General features: G+C 32.3%; 1 protein-coding gene across 1 annotated transcript; it reads left to right on the forward strand.

Annotated features, from left to right (window-relative positions):
- The first annotated feature begins 248 nt into the window (after positions 1–248).
- On the forward strand, positions 249–3,954 carry LOC131618922 (uncharacterized). Its single transcript, XM_058890074.1, has 16 exons — positions 249–379; positions 539–641; positions 722–791; positions 876–914; positions 1,017–1,134; positions 1,234–1,291; positions 1,396–1,460; positions 1,571–1,577; positions 1,679–1,739; positions 1,811–1,870; positions 1,979–1,998; positions 2,090–2,155; positions 2,259–2,426; positions 2,555–2,812; positions 2,886–3,098; positions 3,186–3,954. Exons 1-16 carry the CDS (start codon positions 300–302, stop codon positions 3,585–3,587), a joined length of 1,788 nt encoding a protein of 595 aa, XP_058746057.1. The 5' UTR covers positions 249–299; the 3' UTR covers positions 3,588–3,954.
- Positions 3,955–21,254: the final 17,300 nt, after the last annotated feature.

Consider the following 21,254-nt stretch of genomic DNA (forward strand, 5'->3'; position numbering starts at 1 on the left):
ATGAATAATATAAATAAAAGGAATTATAAGCAATATGCATAATTAAAAGGAATTGTTTTACTTGAATAGAGTTTGAGTTTTATTGATTGCTCTTGATGATGAGTAGCATGAGGCAAAAGCCTAAAGCAGACGTGTTCCAACTTTCGTCCCATTTGCATGATGATTCTTAACTTACACCGCTCTGCTGGTTTTCCTTCATTTCTCAACATTCTCACCCTTTCTTCTTCATCCATCATCATTATCAATATGGTTTCTTCTTCAACCATAATCCTCTTCCTTTCCTTTTCTGCAATCCCAACATGGACACCTTTCTCTTTCTACTCATCATCCTTTCCCTCTCTCCATCTCCATCCTTCTCCATCCACAATTTCCATCAACAGTAAGTACTACTACTTTACTTCCTTCATTTCCTATTATCAATATAGTAACAATGCATGTTCCATTTTCTCTTCGCAATAAGTGTTGCTTCTGTTATACACTTATAACTCTATTCTGAACCATGTTGCATTTTCTCATTCTGCTGTTTCTGTTTTTACAGTTTTCCCATTGTGGAACCTGATCCTGGTCATACCAAACTACGTCTTTCTAAACAAGGTTTGGAGGCTATTGAGAGAATAAAGAATCCCATTGCAACTGTGGCCGTATGTTTCACTGCAAATTTAAACCATGCATTTTTTATTGCCGACTGCAAATTTTATTAATTCGTGGTTGTTTCTATCAGGTGATTGGGCCGCATCGTTCTGGAAAATCTTTCTTGCTTAATCAACTCCTCTCTCTTTCTTGTTATGAAGGTGCAACTTTTATTGCTATTCGAATTTACTCTCATCACTTGCATTTGATAGTTAAATAGTTTACTTTGAATTTTTTTTTGTTAGGATTTGGTGTTGGGCACATGCGTGAAGTAAAGACAAAAGGTGGATGAAAATTGACATTTTTATCATAAATATGCATATTTGAATTTATTTATATAAAAATATTTGTGATCATTTTTATCATCTTTTGGCTTGCATCTTTAGGAATATGGGTTTGGGGAACTCCGATAGAGTTAGATATCGATGGAGTAAGAACTTCGGTATTTTATCTTGATACAGAAGGATTTGAAAGTGTTGGGAAGTCCAATGTATATGACGATCGGTAATTGCTGATTAGTCAAGCATATCATGCGTTCTGTGTTCATTTTTGTTTTGTTGAATCATATATGGTTTTTTAGTAGGCCTTATCTTGCAATTGCAGGATTTTCGCTCTTGCGACTGTCATGAGTTCTGTGCTTATATATAATTTGCCTGAGACGGTACGATAATGCCTTCCTCCCCTAATTTTGATCTCATCAGTCAGCACACATTTTTTTGATAAAAAGTTAGGCCAATCTCAAATGTTATCGTCTTTGTGTGTTAGATACGAGAGGCTGACATCTCTCGACTCTCTTTTGCTGTGGAGCTCGCTGAAGAATTTTATGGGAGGTTTGCATCTGGATGGAATTGTTAATCTTATCTTTGTTTTACGGATACATTATCGTTACTGACCTGTTGATTTGTTTTGCATATCTCAAATAACTGCCATATGTTAACAGAGTGAAGGTAAGCCAAGGGCCTGAATATTGTCTGCATTGATCCAATCTTTTTTATGTAAAATTGTCGTTGATTGATTGGTTTTGTTTGAATGTCTGGATGTTTTGTAGGGCAACGATGTGGCCTTTGAACCTGCTAAACTCTTGTGGCTCATCCAACGTGATTTTCTGCGTAAGTTCATAAATACTTCGCTCATTGCGTGTAGTCTACTGGCTTTTGATATTTTCCTTAATTGTCTATAGAAGGGAAATCCGTGCAAGAAATGGTGAATGAAGCTCTTCAACGAGTCCCGAATACCAATGGTTAGCACTATTTCTTGCAGCCTTGGAGAAAGTTTACTTTAACACAGCCTAATTTCCACTGTTTCGAATGCAATTGATCTGATGGAAGTTTTTACTATTTAACTGCAGGGGACAAAAATATTGACTTGGTATCTCCTCATCTGGATTTCAATTTCTAATTGCCGGTAAAGTATTACTATTCTGAAACTGAAAATTTATACTGAAAGTTATCTTCTTCAGGTTAATCAGATCCGGGACTCGCTCGCTAGTATGGGGGACAATAACACTGCCTTTAGTTTACCACAGGTATGTGTTAGTCTAGTATATTGATTCAAAGGTCTATATAAACTCTTGCTATATTAGAGTGCAGTCTTTATGTTAAGTATTTCATCGATTGATCACTCAACAGCCACATCTCTTGAGGACAAAGCTTTGTGAACTGAAAGATTTTGAACTCGATCAACTATATGTTACGAGAAGGGAGCAATTGAAAGAGCTTGTTACCAATATAATCTCTCCAAAGATTGTACAAGGAAAGACTTTAAATGGGAAGGAATTTGTTTCTTTCTTGAAGCAGGTACTTAGCTTCTAAACACTTTTTCAGAGTTATTCATGTCCTTAACAATCTTGGATATCCTTTATAAAATTCTTATATTTGTCCCTTATCTCCATTGAACTATTTCGATTTTGACATTTAAAATGTAGATACTTGACGCCTTAAACAAAGGCGAGATTCCATCATCAGGCTCTCTTGTGGAGGTTTTCAACAAAGGTATTATTGAGAGATGTCTCAAGTTATTCAGCGAAAAGATGGCAACATTGGTTCTACCTCTATCAGAAGAATCTCTGCATGGAGTCCATGATAGGTCTCGAGACGAAGTCATGAAAGTTTTTGATCACCAACATTTTGGCCATCACCATGCTAAAAAATCAACCATGCAGCTGAATGAAGAAATACAAAAGGTGTTGTTTGAAACATTTTGGTATTATAATCGAATTATTAAAAGCTCATAATTTTGTTCGGGAAATCATGCAGATGTATAAGAACGTCATTTTGCAAAACGAGTACAAATCTTCAAAGCTCTGCGAGGCGCTGTACACCAGATGTGAGGACAAAATGGATCAGCTTCAAGTTCTCAGACTTCCTTCCTTGGCAAAATTCAATGCAGGTTTCTTGCAATGCAATCAAAGTTTTGATCGTGAATGCGTTGGACCTTCGAAAAAAACTTACGCGGCACGGATGGTGAAGGTTCGATGCAATAACATTTTTAACTAACAGTTGAGTTGTTTCATGAAGTAAATTAACATGGTTTGGTAACAAATGGAAATTCTGCAGATGTTAGGGAAGTCTCGGTCGCAATTTATAAAGGAGTACAACCAAAGGCTTTTCAATTGGTTGGTGGTGTTCTCTCTGATCATGGTAGTGATTGGACGTTTTGTTGTGAAGTTCATTTTGATTGAAATTGGAGCATGGATACTGTTTATATTTCTGGAGACATACACTAAGATGTTTTGGTCAGTGGAGTCACTTTACTATAACTCAGCTTGGCAGTTTGTAGTTGCAACTTGGGAAACTCTTGTTTACAACGCAATCTTGGATCTTGACAGATGGGTTATACCTGTTGGTGTAATGTTGTTAGTGTTTATGATCTATTGGTGGAGTTATGGGAGGAAATATGGATCCCAGTGGCTATTGCCTTTATACAGAAGCAATAAGAATCGACCACGAACAGACTAAATCTATGATGTTGCAGATGTGGGCATCTAAGATGGACATGATGTGTCTATGATGGGTGTGGGTTGTGTTTTATCATTGGATGGTTCTTGTTGGAGAGAGAAAAATACAACTACAGTATGAAATTATTCAACAAATGTCTACCTTTGTTTATAATAGGGTGGAAAAAACATTGAAACAATCAATGGATTAAATAATGTATATTCATTCATTTATAAACAAAACAAAGATAACCAAACATGTAATGATTTGAAATGCCCCTTATTGAAGTTATACAGTTTATGGTATACATAAATCAATAAAAATGCAATTGAAATGGAGTAAATGGAACTGAAATGGAGCAAAACCATACTCAAGAAGGATTAGATAATTATGATCGTAATTTTGTTTGATTAGTAAAAAGATATCATATACAATGTTAAGATAATAATGTGTGTGACAGTTTGATATGAAAGGAGTGATGAACAAATAAACAAAATATATCACAATGATAATTGTTAAGTCAGTTTGGAATAACGGGACGTATATTTGAAGGGCATCGACTAAATGAAAGAAAATTTATTTTTGATAATCATTATAGTACACGGCGGTCTCATATGAACTCTTTTAATTTAGTGTTTCAATTTAGTGCTCTTTTCTAATATTATTTGTGAATTTCGACTTAGACTCCCCTCAATTTAAAATATCTCTCAATTTCACTCGAACAGTCTCTCAGGTATTTATAATCTCAAGTATTTATAATCTCAAGTATTTATAAGATTACATTTATGTGTGGCGTGATAGATGACAAGTACAACAAAATACTCTCCTCTTCTAACTTAAAAAAGATACTCAAGAATTGAGAATTACAAACAAAATACAAAAATTCACTAAAATAAAAACTCTAGATATTCTTGCTAAAGCATGTCTTCAAGTAAGAAGAACAATCTTCTCATGTAGAGATTATAGTTTATCCAAAAGCCCAACATGGTACAATTAAAATCCAATTGAATCAAATATTCACTAATCGAAGTTTTGAATTTAAATCAAATTCAATTAAATCTACTCATGCAAGATTTGTTTGATTAAATCTTTTTCAATCAATATCTTTGCAAACTAACTTTTGCAAAATCTTTGACTAAAGAAATTGGGTAATACTAACGAGTGCCCCAGGGGCACTTGTTAAGAGTTTAAAAACGGTATTTTTTTTGTTTATTAAATACATTTATTAAATGTAGTGAAAATTAAAATAATTGACTATTGTAAGAAATAAAAGGTATGTTTTTCTTAAAAACACTTGTATTCAATGCATTGCAAGTTTAAATAATTGATTTATTTAAAGAATATTTTCTATATTTGGAATCCTTAACCAGTGCCCCTGGGACACTCGTTAGCATGACCCAAAGAAATTTGAGATAAATCTTTTGTTTAAAGCTATCCAATTAAATTTTTTAATCAATGCAAATCCAATTAAATATTTTCAATATGATTTTGACAATTAAACTTTTTCTAACCAAAATCTTTACAAAATAAATCTATAAAATCTTGAATAAATCAATCATATATGGATCACAAAATCTAAAATCAATTGTAAAATCAAATGAGCCAAATAAAACTTTCCAAAAATAGCGCAATAGAGAAACCCGTACCCAAGATGTCTTCAACAACTTTCGAGACATCTTATACTTGACATTTTTCCTATAAATAAGTTAATAAAATGTAATAGCAAACTTTTTATTTGGCTATTTTTTAGACAAAGCATAGGCTAAACACTTTTTCCATAACACATGGACATTAGAAGATAGCACAAGAAAATGATAATTTAGTAGTGTGATTCGAATCGCACTATTTACATGACTTGAATCAAACTTAAATTGAGCTCGAGAAACTTTTTCACATTTTCATGATTCGAATCACATGTTTCATTATTCAAATCACAACACTTTTTTTCTGGAACTCTGATTCGAATCAACATCTTTTATGACTTGAATCATGTGATTTGAATCACAGATTGTGTGACTCAAATCACACAAATGGGTTATCATATGTTCATTTTTCTTGATTTAAATCGCTTAATTTTCTGACTCAAATCATACCTCTTGCTTATGACTCGAATCATACACCATTTTCACACATTTTCGTGCAAGATCTCCAACGCATATAAAATATTTTTTCTCTCAAAACCTCTCACAATATTGGAAAACATACACTTCAACTATTGATTTGAAAACTCATAACTTACTTGTTCTCCCAATTTCAAAAGGATTTTTGAATCTATCTTGAATGCTTGAAAACGATTTCTTTCATCTTATACCTCATTCTAATTCCATTTTCGTGTGATTTTAAATCTCATCTTTGGAGATTTGTGATTGTTCAGGAGATTATAATATTAAGTTTAACGTTGCTTTGAATATTTTCTTGAGATGTTAGAGGTTTGAAAGACGTGTGGTGTTGTGGCTAATTTTGACAAGTCCAATGGAAAAGAATTAGGTTTTTCTCTCTAGAATTACTTTGGTAGTATTTCATGGAAGCCTACGGATAAAGTAGGGGTTCTTCTCAATCTTCAGACAAACCGACACTCAAGATACTAGTAAGATCAAGGAAATACCACTGCATAATAGAGACTTTGGAGCAGAATTGTTGGGACTGGAAAATTCAAGACGATTTTGGATAAAATTGTAAGAGGATTTAGTTTGAATATTGTGTATAAGTCAAGGGATCCAGATAATTTTTTTTTTATATTTTTAGCATTATTTGGATATTGTGTTTGTACTAAACTTTGTGTAATTTATCACAAACTATATTGGAATACCAAATTTTTCAAAGGAAAACCATTGGAGAGTTGAGTAGACTTAGCAAGGATGATAGTCATATCACTGTAAATTTGAAGTACATTTCTCTCTCTCACTCTCTCTCTCTCTCTCTCTCTCTCTATATATATATATATATATATATATATATATATATATATATATATATATATATATATATATCAATTTTAATTTTGTAGAATCGCATGCTTGTGTTGTTTTTATCGCTTTCTTAGAATCATATGTTATTAGGTTTTTGTCTTGATAGAGATTTATCGATTAAGTGTAGGTTTTGATAGAATCAGCATTTCGAATAATCTTGCTGTTGATTAAGGCTCAAAATTGTAGTACTAAAATCTATATTGTATTGATTTTGTTTATTTACACTTTCTGTAAAATTAATAATAATATAATACATTGCTTTAGTGTTATTTTGGCTAGTTGCCTGTTTCGATATTTACCATATTGTATAATAATTGAGGTGTTTTGTGAATATAACTTTCGATAAGCATAATCATTTTATACGCACTTTGTTTCCGCCATGCAAAATAGTTTTTGTTTTCAAACTCTAATAAAATTTTCAAAACTATTTTTCAATTAGTCAATTATATTTGTGAGGTCTATTAACCCCCCCCCCCTCCTTCTAGAGCGTCGCATTCTAACCCAACACGATCAACACAAACTTCTATTTATAATAGTTGGAAATCTCATTCCCTCTGCCAAATGATCGTCTGTTTATAAGGAATAATCTTATATGTCCTTCGTTGGCCAAGCTCCCTCCCCCATTTACTAATTACAGTTCAATTGAGTCTCTTAGGCCCATACACGGGAAGCATGAAGAAAACAATTACCCTGGGTTAGCTTATAGAAGTTAGAGGTCCCTAACAATATCCATGAAGAGACGTGATAATATGAAAAATAATCATTCATCCCATTGAAGAAATGGAAGAGGAGTATGATAAGTAATTCGCCCTCACTAAGGTGTTTCCCCTTTCACCAATACTCTTATTCATAAATATCTTAATGCAAAGACAAAATCCTTACGAGGAGCCGTTTTATAACCATGATAAAATATTATCAAAGCCTAGAGTCCGTTTAGAAACCATTTTCTTTGAAGTCTCATATAATAGACCCTTGAATCAGACGACCATGTCAAAAATGTCAATAGTATATCTCATATAAGTCTAAGGGTGGATCCTACCGTGAACCCTCCCTAGAGGCGCACTAGAACATGGGTTAGTGATCAAACCATAATCTTTTGAATTAAATCCATATCTTGATCTATTCATATCTATCCATAAGGCCAAAATGTTTAATTTGGGGTTGGGATTACAAAACTTTAATCCTATAACTATAAAGTCTAATTCATGGTTTGAATCTAGTTAAATTATCTATTTAGTTTTAAACTCATACTCATGACTCTTATATATATATATATATATATATATATATATATATATATATATATATATATATATATATATATATATATATATATATATATATATATATATATATATATATATATATATATATATATATATATATATATATATATATATAGGAGCATATCAAGTGAGAGCATTTTAAAATGAGAGATGAGAGGAAGAAATATCAACCATTGAATTCATCAAGAGAGAGAATGTTAACACATTAATGAGGCTATTAATTTCTCTCTCTTGATGAATCCAATAGTTGATATTTCTTCTTCTCATCTCTCATTTTAAAAATGCTCTCACTTGATATGCTCCTATATATATATATATATATATATATATATATATATATATATATATATATATATATATATATATATATATATATATATATATATATATATATATATATATATATATATATATATATATATATATATATATATATATATATATATATATATATCAGCTTTAGTCTAGTCTATAATAACACGTTTAAATTTAAATGTAAAAAAATAGTTTAATAAATTTAAATTATTAAAATAATTTAGTAAAATTATAATTTATTTTTAAGCATAAAATTAATATAATAAAAAAATAAAAATTATTATTCTTAAAACTTTTTCCAAATGTATGTGACTTAATGTTTTTGGTTAAATAAATTTATAAAAAAACATAACTCTTATTTATTTCTATCAAAAAACACATGATTTGAGCTTGATGTAGACTTAGTTTCACTTCTTCTCACTCCTAATAAAAAGTAAAAAAGATTCAAAGAGCCTCTATGATAGTGGTACACACCTACCATAACATTTAGTGGAAATACAGGTGAATGTGTCACGTCTGAAATATACCTCATATAGGAGGTGTACATCTCAAATATGGGATGCACCGACCGACATATTCTCCTTAAATTAAACGAATTTGAGTTTTGGACACATTTGCTATTAAAATAAAAAAGATACTCAGTACACTGCATATTGAACAAAAGTTAACAAAATGAGTGACTACAAGCACTTTAGTATAAGCCTTTAGAAACGGTGAACAAACTTCTAATACGCGGCGGCTACATTTCTAATGAGATCAGATGAGATCTCTTTCAAGAATAAATGAACCTGACAGCCTTAAACAATACACTTTACTTTGTAACACATCATCATCTTTAACAATTTACATAATCCATACATTTTGCTTTATTCAAAAGAAATTATATGCTTTTGTTGAAAAAATACATTATATGCTGTTTTTATACGTCTCTCTCTTTAGCTCATGAAAAACATGCATTTTTATTATTAAAATGAATAAAATACTACATATGTTTTCTAATATAGTTTCTTTGGATGATGTAATCATATACATTTTTAAAAAAATTTAGAATTTTACGTAATTTAAATGTTTCAATTAATTTTTTTTCATTATAAAAAATTTGTTTGAAATATGTCAAACAAAACTATAGTAGTGATATTGCTTACAAAATATCAAGCAAAATAATTTTAGGTATGTGGTTTGTGAATACGTCGTATCTAAGTTCAGGTCTAACATTTGATTTGATGATGGTATATATAATTTTCATTGATTTAGTAGGATGTATAGAGTCTTAAGCTTTGATTGCGAGTTTGGAGGAGAGGGAAGGGGAAGACTTCCGAAAACAATTTTTTAAAAATATATAGGAAAATATTTACTATTTTTTGAAAATATGATTTTGTATAGAATGATAAAATAATGTTTATGATGACTATATTTTTAATTTTTTGAATAGTATAACAACATAAAAGATATTTGGAAAATTTATGTAAGCCCTCCAAAATCCTCGTTCAATACAAATTTTAAGTTCCCCGAATTAGAGAGTTTTTGGTATTATGAATGAAAGTTAACCCTCCCAACCAAAATCTTTCTATTCTTTTCACCAAATCTTTCTTATTTTTCAAAACCATCCCCTCCCTTCCCCTCCAAACTCGCAAACAAAGTCTTAAGAATATCTTCTCGGACTTAACCAATCAGTATCCACGCCTATTAAGGATTGAGGTGTATAACTCATATTTGAAAAAGCCTCACAAAGTGGCAATATCGCTCACATGTCGATAACCTAATATAAATCTTTGAGTCTCATTTAAGATTTCACATGCATCCCACATGATTGTGCATAGTGGCAGATCATTGGTATAATGTAGGCCTAGGCTACCATATGTGGACTAAGTATTCAAAAACCCAACTTGTTCTAAAGAAGCCAAAAAGAGAGAAGAAAAAAGGATGATGTGATATGATATCTAAAAGAGAAAATAAGGAGCCTGAAGGACGCAGTTGAGTCTGCTATTGTTACCTTGAGCAATGTGGTGTTCCATGTGATTGACTACATTAGGTAAAATAACATATGTACAAGATGTATTTTGTGCAGAGGCAACATGTGAAACAAGATGCTCCAACATGTGTTCCAGTATCTGGCCTCAGTCTGTTAGCTAGATTTCGAGAAGAAATTTGAGTGTGCTTGTCTTTTTTTCTAAGAAGATTTGTTCAGTCCAAGTTGCTGCTAAAGTGCTTGACAAAGAGATTTGGTTGTAAGCAACTTGTTAAGCAAGATGTTCAGCACATATATGAAACAAAACTATATCTTACCTCATTAGTTTTCTTAGGAGACATTGGAGTTTTTGCTACTATCGGTTTGGGAGCGGATTTGTCGACGGGGGTGGTTGGAATTGGTTGTTCCTCATCCACTAGTTCCATAACTGAAGAAGTGGCCTTCTGGGTTAATTTTTTTTCCTTGGAGCGTTTTTCTTGCAACCTTTTGGATTGGAAGATGGCGCAACTCTAGAAATTGAGAAAATCTCAGTATGTTCGCTATCACCGGAATGACCCTATTCGACCAACTCTTTAATCGGGCCTACTGGAATTTGAGAAAGGTTTATAAAATGAGTAAAGCTTAATTTTCTTTGAACTTTCATTGATAAGAGAGTCACATGATATATCTGAACCTTTTGAGCTTTCGTAGCTCTTTGTTTCTTTGGTTGATTAGTATTTGCAGTCAAAGCTGGAGCACGTTTTCGACCCTGGAAACGAAATTGAGAGTTTAAAGTTAGCTCTTAAACAATACATAATCGACTGATACTAAGAGTTACCTTTTTGGGTTGATTCCTTTTAGCGTTCTCTTCTTGGGCTTTAGCTTCTTATTCTGATAAAAAATAACTAAGTAAGGAATTTTAATTTAAAGAGAAAGATAAAGTCGAAAGTAGTAAGCACAAACCTATTGTGGCCTCCGGGTCTTCAAATTTGCCAATGGCAATCGACAGCCTTTCAAGAAATTTTGGTATGAAAATATGTTGTTCGTAATAATTTGACCACCAACTGTCGAATTCATCAGTAGTAAGGAAGGAATGTTTAAATTTGAAAGTGGGAAGTTTAAGAAATTTCTTATTATGAAACTTGGTGCAATCCACATGATTTTGATTCGTGAATCCACGTCCCGACCAACAAATGTCGGTTGACCAAGAATAAAGGGATTTTGGCAACATTTGGCTGAGGTCAAATTTTCGAGCCACCAAATTTGGTTGGTAGCTGGTGAATCCATAACACTTCGTCCCTGTCTCGATGCGGTAAGAGAGAAGGTTTGGAGTTTAAAATGATGCCCATATAGCATTCGACTAAGCAGCAGTAGGTGGAGTAACACTAGGTAAAGGGTTTCTAAACCATTTAGGACCAAAACTTTGATCCACGAAGGGAGCCATTAATGAAACAATGACATCTGTTTCGAGAAATAGATTGATGTACTTCATAAACACATGTTTGTTGATATTACCATGGGAAATAGCCAAAGCAAGCTTGGTGCCTTCGATACGTTTGGTATGCTCCACACGCAGAAGTTCTGGAGATTGCGTTATTCCCATACGGGGTTCGAAAGTGGCGTTGAGCCAGTGTTAAAACAACCAAAAAGGGCCTGAAAGCATAATTTTCTTCGACATCTCATGGAGAAGCCTTATTTTCAAAGAAGCAAGGCCTATAGAATTGTACAGAGAGGCCAAAATTAGTTTTCCCAAAGAGATATTTCCACCCTCTTGAAGCTGAAGCACCAAATTGATGTACCCTTTGGCTATTTGGAGAGAACTTGGGCAAGATAAATAGTAAGAATGCCAAAAGGTTATAAAGGTGACATGTTTGATGTCAAAAAACTCAACACTTTCTTTATTGTGATGATCAAGGATGTACTGTTCGATGGTGGCATTTTCGAAATTAAATTCGAGATTAGTTGGCAATATGGGGTCGAATATTTCACCTAACATCGAATACAGTGGGTGTTATCATCCCGCATGGAAGCTAAAAGGTATTAGTCGAGCCTTCCCAGAAGAAGATCGACGCAAGTAACATGCAAAGGTTAACTCTATGCCCTTTCCTCGACAATTAGATTGCGTCGAAGATGCCTAACTCTTCCCATTGAGCTTGGAGTTTGTTCTGGACTTTATCGAGCCACGCTAAATAATCTTTATTCCCAAGAGTAGGGATTGAGCGAAATACTCTTGCAGCGGGATCCAAAAACCTCAGATCGAGAGGGCATTTTTTGATCGTCGAAGGAGAAACAGAAGCATAAAAAGGAAAGAATTGTTGAGTTCTTTCTGGTGATGATTTTGGAGCAGGATATGGCCCGTGGAATGCCAACAGTTTTTCAGCAATGAGGAGAGGAATCAGCATCTGGGTTTTCCAAATAGCAATGTTTGTTGCATTATTCGTCAGATGAGGGACGTTTTGCAATAATTTAGACTCGTCCTCTTCAGAGAGAGTAAAATCTAAGGGGTTAGTGCATGTATTCACATTGGTAGAGAGGGTTGTCGTGATTTGTAGAGTATTGGAAGGGTTTTGTTCTCTGATTTTTCTGATAAAACAATGAAGAAAAAGGGCAAAGCTTCGAAGAGTAAAGAGTTTGTGAAAAGGTTAAAGAAACTAGGGATTGTCTATTTATAACCTCCTAAGTTACTTTGACAAATTGAGAACGAGATAATGAAGCTCTAATCTTTCAGTTCCAACTTGGTGGGAAAAGTTAGTGGTAGCAGTTTAAAACCCATGACCCTAGGAATAAGATTTAATCATGAGAAGTGATTGCAAAGTCCTCGGGAAATGAATAAATCATAAAGTGGTAATCATGATGATGACGTCAGCAAAAAGGCATCTACAATGTCGAAAATCAATCAAAATAAAAAATGCCATTTTTTCTTTGTCGAAAAAATTTTCAGCCGAAAATGGCATTTTTAAGGGGCAATTTGTTACCTGTGATTTTCGACTTGGTTTTTAGGACTATAATCCTAAAAGATATGACTTCCTAATGGTCTCTATAAAATGGGAAAGGACTTTCGACGAAGTGGGTTGAAGTCTCCAGTCAAAATGTAGCCCTATCAAATGGTAGAAAGGAAGGTTATTTGTTAACTTAGTCTACTCTTCCTACTCGGAGCACTATGAGCATAAAGTCTTAAAAAGGACTTAGAACAATTGTGTTGTCTCTGATTGTTTAAGGCCTGGTCGATTTAAGCTTCCACTTGGATAAGGACAAACAATTTTCTCAAGGACACATGGAAACCTATCAGGCGAAAGCATGCCTGAATCGGAGACGTGGCATTTGTAGCTTAGTCGACCGTTAGAAATCGTTATTTTAGGATTTCTATATAAACAACATTTGTTTTCAGTTTTAGAGGTCCGCATTGGTTACATTGTAAAAAAACTCAAAGTATCCGCATAAGAGTGAAAAAAAGAGTTTTTTTTTTAAATGTATGTATGCATTCCAATTTATTAATTCAAAGCTATTTGTTTTCATTTTCAATACAAAGTCCATTATTTAAAATTTTTACTTTATCAACTTTTCTTTTCTTTGTATTCAGTCCTTCGACATTCTCTTAACGCATTTCATCAAAAATACTTAAACATTAGAAAAAACTATAAGAGATCTTAGCAATATGTCTTAGGATTTTCTAGATCCTGCAAAAAAATCTTTAATAAGAAACTAGAGGTTGTTTATCAAAAATCACGGTAAACAAACATGCAAAGTCTTAAGGCTATTTCCTCGAAATTAACCAGTCCGACCATATTCCGTTAGGAATCGTGATGGGTGACTCATTTTCGATGAAGTATTACGATGTGAGGACGTCGACCATACGTCAAGAATCTAATCTGATATAATTTGATGAGTCTTATTTAAAGTCTCTTGTGCATCCGACATAACTAGAATACAACAGACCAATATCATTAATATAGTGTGGGTATCGGGTACAATAATCACTAACTTTTAAGTATTAAAATTATTCATAGTTTGATTTTTTGGGTTATTTTATTTTATAATTTTGTTCAAAATTAAAATTTTAAAAAGGATCAATTTGTAAATTTAAAATTTTAACTAGCCAAATTGTAACTTTTGAAATTTTTTAAAGATTAAATTGCATTTTGTTAAATATTAAGGCTAAATTTTAAATTTTGAGAAAAATATAAAGACCAACTTGTAAAATTTAAAAATGAATATCTATATAAATGAAATGAATACATAAATAAATCAAACGTTGTAGACATCATCACAACCGAATATTTTTACATCTATCAACTGAATAGACTGGATTAACGAAACCACTTTACGACATTCTTAAAATATACATGTAATTGTTATTTCTACTTTTAATCTTACAAATATTAATATTTTCAATTTCTTATTAACAATTTTGAAACTAGTTATAATATCATATGATATGGCCGGCCACATCTTAGCTAAACAAACAAATTGGAAAAGACAATGAGTTTATTTTTGAAGTTTATGTATTACATATTGAAATTTACTTATCTAAAATTGTTATAAATAACAAATTAAAACATTAGTATTTATATAAAAAAATATTATAAACAAAATATAAATAATTTTCCTAAGAAATATAAATAATTAATATGCGTTCTGTAATATTAATTATAGTTACATTATATAATTTCCAATATATTGTAAGGTATATTAATCTAATTATCTTTATTATTAATTTATTATATGTGGTCCCTGCAAGCCAGCAGAAAAAATAGACGCAGGTGGGTTAAATGAAGCAGGTGAAGTGTTCCTTTCTGAAATTAAAACATGGTTCCAATAAAATAAAATAAAATAATATAATAATATTAGGCTATATTATAATTATCCTTGTGTCGTGACCCTCCTAGAAATCTATCCGAATGCCTCACTTTTTATTTGTCTACCTATCTTTAAAATAAAAAAAATAGTTTTATTCTTTTCATAAAAAAGGTGAGTTGCTGCCGCTCAATTTCATATTAATTTATGAAAATACTAAGAGGTATTTTTGGGGCACGGATAATAGAAATTAATATAAAAATATTTTATTAAAAAATTATATTTAATTTTTTGAAAAGTGTGGTCCCCTTTAAATGAAATGCAATATCATAAAGAGATAAAATGATAGTAATAAAGACATTGGGAGAACCATGATCCAGTGGTGATTGGCGCTGGACTTGGTAGGGAGAACCACGGTTTTTAGATGGTGTTTTTGTGGCGAACAAGGTTATTGATTTCACTCAAATGCATAAGAAAAGCTTGTTTCACTTTAAGTGGACTTCGAAAAAGCTTTTGACTCTGTTTTTTGGAGCTATCTATCCTTTGTTCTCAAGAAGATGAACTTTGGATCAAGGTGGATCAAATGAATAAAAGCTTGTGTTTTTTCCCGCTTTTTCTCTATTATTGTCAATAGAAGTTCAACGTTTGATTATCAAGCTGAGCATGGTCTGCGTTAAGGGGACCCTTTATCTCTATTCCTTTTCATCTAAGTTGTTGAGGGCCTTGCATGGATTTTCAAGAATGTCATTGACCAAGTGTTGTTTCATCCTTTCAAAGTCTCTCCAAATCTCCATGTTGATCTTCTTTGTAAAAACATAATTGGTTTTGCATCAGGCCTTAAGTTTTGATAATAATTTTACATGTTATCTTAAAGAACAATTGTATATGAAGGTGGAGAAAAACACAAGAGAGGGGGGTTTGAATTGGGTTTTCAATAATTCCCTTTCTTTTAGAAACTCTCGCGCGGAAGCTTACGAGGTTTCTATTCATCAGAAGCTATAAGCTTTCGCTTATCAGAAGCTTATCATTTCTCAAAAGCAGTTTGCCTTCTTAGAAATTTGAGACTTCTTTGAGCATCTGATAATTGGAAAACATTAAACATTAAATAAATAAATGAACACCATATATATCCTGGTTCACTTAAGAGAATCTTAAGCTAATCAAATCCACCCTTCCAAGGTGATTTTGCCTTAAACAAGGTCTTAATCCACTATAACCAAATCGATTACAATTGCACGGGCCAGCGGTCGGTGACTAACGTTGCACAGACAACCCTGTGACTAACAACCTTGCACGGGCAACAGTCGGTGACTAATAACCAATGACATGTTCAGTGATCTAAGTTAACAAATATAACATTCATTGTTCCCTGCATAGGCACCTCTGTGACTAATAACCCTTTGCACAAGTACCCCTTGTGACTGACCAACAATGAACTGTTCAGTGATCTGATCCACGTATATAACATTCATTGTTACTTGCATAAATTGTAACGCCCCGAATAATTCGATCAATTAGTTAATTAATTGTTTGGAAATGATGGACGAATTATAAAGCGAATGTGAACTATCGGACTTTGAATAATCATATTATAATTGATTATTTAATTTCCGGTGGCGAGATGCTAATTTAGTTAATTGTGCATGTTTTGGGGGTTGACATAAGAATTTGGGGGTGTAAAGCTTGAGCCCAATAAGGAAGACATAAAGTTGTATTATAATTATATTAGTAATTATAATAAAAATATAAGGAAAAATAGAATAATAGTATCATTATTTTATTAAGTGAATGAGGAAGTAGCCCTAGAGGATCAGAAGAAAAGAACGAGGGTTTTGGGAGAAAGAGGAAGTGAGGCTGCCGGTGAAGAAGAAAAGTTGCAGACAGATTTCAGAAGAGGCAAAAGATTTGAATCTACGAGAGACTCGGATTCGACTGGAAACGTTTAGAGCGGTCTCCAATCCAAGGTAAGGGTGGAGTTTGATCTCTATAATCGGGACTATGATAAATCATATGTGGGATTTTGGGATTATGAATTTCATCTATGTGTTGTATGATTTTGGTGTTTTATTGCTTTGTGAAGTTCTGATAATGATCGCATGAAGAATTTGTTGCTTTGCTAATATTAAGATCTGTGTTGGTTATGATTGTGTTATGATAATTATGCTAAAATAATTGAATCGATGATTGCGTGGATATTGAACTGTTTGTGCTTTAGTGAATTACTGAAACTATGAATGACGCTTAAAGAAATTAATCTAGGAAGGGATATAGGAGAATAGAGAAGGAAGAATAAGGAAGGTTGCATGGCGGGAGCCATAAAGAGAGTGGGACGGGCGCCTCTTAGGCTTGTGGCGGGCGCCCTAGTAGGCTAATGGGGGTGCGACGAACGTCCCTTATCCAAAGAACGGGGGCCACACCTTACTTTTTAGTTTTGGCTTAATTTAAGTGATCTCTGTAACATACATGTTATTATTATTCCTAATGACCTATAATGATACTTAGTAACAACATTCCATAGTAATGAGAGTTGATAATTGACAACTGAAACTAAAATCCGTTAGTTAAATTATACTTAGTAACAGTACTAAGGAAATAAATTATAGAAGAGTGAAGCATAATTTATCAGTGTAGATGCTAATTGAAATGGAGACAAGTAGCAGAACAGAAGTAGAATCAGGAAGCATTGGTTTGGTAGCAGAACCATTTTGATGATCGTAGAACTAAAAATAGGTAGCAGGTTTTGTAGTAGAAGCACTTCTAATAACAGAGAGATTTTAACAGGAATAAGACAGTGATGAAAACAATGTCGATTGGGAGTTTTTAACTGATAAATTAATTAACCTGTTTAGAACAAGAATTATTCGGATAAATACGGAAGGTGTATAAGTTGTTTTGGGTCGAATTGACGTGTTAAATAATTGTTGAAAACATATGAATTGTCGTGGAATTAATTATATTGATTTGATGTGATGTCCTTGTCGTTGATGTTTTTGATGTTGTGGTGATTGTTTGTTGTCGCTAAATGTTATTGTGAGGTGTAAAAATTAAGATTATGCCTATGGCCAGTGACGATGCAAATGCTATTGTTTTGTGATTATTGCGAAGTGCGGGATTTAAAAGGACGATGAAATTACCTCTAATTATTGGTAATTATCTGTGATATAGGCGTATGCCTCGTGACAATTGTTGTAGTGATTATATTTTGTGATGTTGCATTCATCTTGTCGCATGATTGCATATTTTTGGGACGGCCTGGATTGGCAAAACAGTGGTGAAGGCTTATGCCTGTTTTGATGTGCCTCTAATAACTGGCAATTGGCGATGAAGCCCTAGATAACAAATGCATGAGCATTGTTAGTGTCGCATTTTGTTTTGCATAAGTGTAATTTAATTGTAAAGTGTTGTGACGTGATTTTATGAATGCATGTGATGTATTGTGATTTGAAGTATGACGTGAATTGCTTGTTGGATATTATGACGTGAATTGCGATGTTAATACTGTGACGTAGGGGTGATCGCGGTGCGGTTTAGGCGGTTTTGACGAAAAAAATCATCCGTACCGCAAGAGAAAAAATCGTGCGGTTTGGTTTGGTTCGGTTGGCTTTTAAAAATAATCCGAACCAAACCAAACCAAACCAAACTAATGCGGTTTGGTTCGATTCGGTTGGTTCGGTTTTTTTTAAAATATTTTATTGAGTCATATATACATATATAGAAGACAACATACCTTTGTATTTAGACATTCATACACTATTAAATAACAACAAAACTCGTCATATTTTGACAACAACTTTCCATTTAATATGTAAAAATTAAATTAGACAAAAGTGGAATAATAAACATAAAATAATAGCATAAAACAATATAACAATTATTATAATGAAACCAAAAAATAGAAGAGACGAGCGATTAATGAAGGTGAAAAAGAAAAAACAAAAGAGTTGAGAGATTAGATAAGAAGATGTGCGATAAAAACGAAACTGAAATAGAGAATATTTGCATAAAAATGAGAAGATGAAAAAGAAAGAATATAAGAGAGTAGAGATTATAGAAGAAGAAGGAAGATGTATGTGGCAAAGAAGACGCGATAATACTATTAGAGATTTGAGAAGATCGGGACCGAAATCATACGTGTAAGGATGAGAAAATTGTTCGTAATCATGAGGCTAAGGTATAATAGGTTTAATTTTGGGTTGAATGTGGGTTAAGTAAAAGTTATGTTGTAACATAATGCGGTTTGATTCGGTTTGGTTCAGTTTACAAAATACAAACCGCAAACCGAACCGAACCGTGCGGTTTTGTTAAAAGATGACCCAAACTAATCCGAACCAAATGTGGTTTTTTGCGGTTTCGGTTTGGTTCGGTTTGGTTTGCGGTTTTCTATTGGGTTGGTTTGGTTTTGAACACCCCTACTGTGACGTGGTGATTTTATGATACTCGGACTCTAATGCATATTGTTTATCATACTCCTGTTTATATGGTTTGATATCTCACCCCTTCTGTTTGAATGTTACCTGTAACAGCCCGAATTTAATTAACTGACTAATTAAATTAAATAAGGATTTATTTACTTAATTTGGACGAAGTTTGATAATTAATTGGATTGTCGGTGTTATTGAGAAACATGTTCGGATTATTAAGTGAAGTTGGAATTTATTCGGTTAATCGAAGAATTAATAAAGTGGAATATGTAGAGAAATGATATTAGAAATAATATTATTATTGGATTTTATTTATTTGAGATAAAGTCGGATTTAATTGGATTAATCGGAAAAATAATATTAAAGGTAATAATATTATTTGTTGTAGCATAATTATTTATTGAACTACTCTATTTTATTGAATTGGGCCTATTTAGTTAGAAGTGAAATTATGTGGGTTAAGCCCAATATGAATAATATAGTAAGGGTTTAGAGAGAGTTAGAGACACCATAACATTTATTCATTTCAAGAGAAGAGGAAGAGGAGAAAGGAGGCTAAGAGAGGAGAAGAGCAAAAGCTAGAGTTTGGAGGAGAAATCAAAGAGGTAAGGGGGAGCATCCTTATTATTATGGGTTAGTATGATTGGGTCAACGGGTAGATTAACATGATTTAGGGATTTTGTTCTTCAATTTTTAGGTTTTGACATGTTAGTGTTTGTCTATATAGCAAAGGATTATGATTATAAGAGTTTATAGTGATGAAATTATGTGCATAGAAGAATGGATTTTAGAAATGGAATGATTTAGATGGTGTTAGGAACAATTCAACGTGTAGGTTCAAGGCTTCTGGTATATACTGTAGTTGCGCTTTGGCACGTTTGGATACTGTAATCACATTCTAAGTTACCAATTATATAACATAAATACTTGATAAATGTTTTAGGATGTTCCTGTATCAATTTATTGAAATAATTCATTGTTATTAATAAAAGTGCATGTGTTTCTAATATTGCCTGCATATATATTGTATCATTATTATATACCTATTTGTATTGTATTGGCATATATGTATATAGTTGAACTGAGAATAACAATATATATATATATATATATATATATATATATATATATATATATATATATTTTATTAGTATAATAATAATATGATTACTAATAGTTAATATTATTAAGTATAATATTTTTAGGAGTTTTGGGTTAGAGATAAATATCGAGTTATTTAGTTAATTTGTTAGTTTCAATCCCGATAGGGTTGTCAATAGAGTTGTTAGAGTTGTCAATAAAATTGTCGGAGTTGTTTCGAGTTATTACGAGTCATATTTTAATTGTTTCGCGTAATTCTGACATGTTTAGAGTTGTTAGTGTATGGTTTCGGTGTTTGTTTTTTTTTATAAAAAGTTTAAAAATTCATAACTTTTGAACTGTAACTCTGTTTGAGTCTCCGTTACAAGCCTTAGAACGCTAGCGCGGTATTCTTTTCAATTAAAATGGTCTAATTGGAAATAATTGATTTAATAATGACGTGATTATGTAAATGACTTGTAATTGTGTGTACATTTATGTTGAGAATAATATATTGCTATGTCAATGATGTTGTTTTGAATAATATTCTCTGTGCGTACCCGTATAGCATGAATCCTAGTGATTAATTGATTGATTGTGAAAGTGTGTATTTGTATATATCGGCAAATGTGAATTAACATGAGATAGTATAATTACCAGTGTTAATTGGATTGTGTGAATCGTAATTGATTAATTGGCCTCTTATATATGATGTCTGTGTGTTGTGAATGTTGTGTATAATTGGTGGATAATTCATAGAGTTGAATTATTGTGATATGCGGAAAATTAAGATGGTAGAGATGATCTTAATTGCATATGTTTGTTGACATTGTACATACATTCATAGCATGGTGTGCCTTGAAACAAAGGTGGTT

This window comes from Vicia villosa, linkage group LG1 (genome assembly GCF_029867415.1).
Source record: "Vicia villosa cultivar HV-30 ecotype Madison, WI linkage group LG1, Vvil1.0, whole genome shotgun sequence".
Taxonomy (NCBI): Eukaryota; Viridiplantae; Streptophyta; class Magnoliopsida; order Fabales; family Fabaceae; genus Vicia; species Vicia villosa.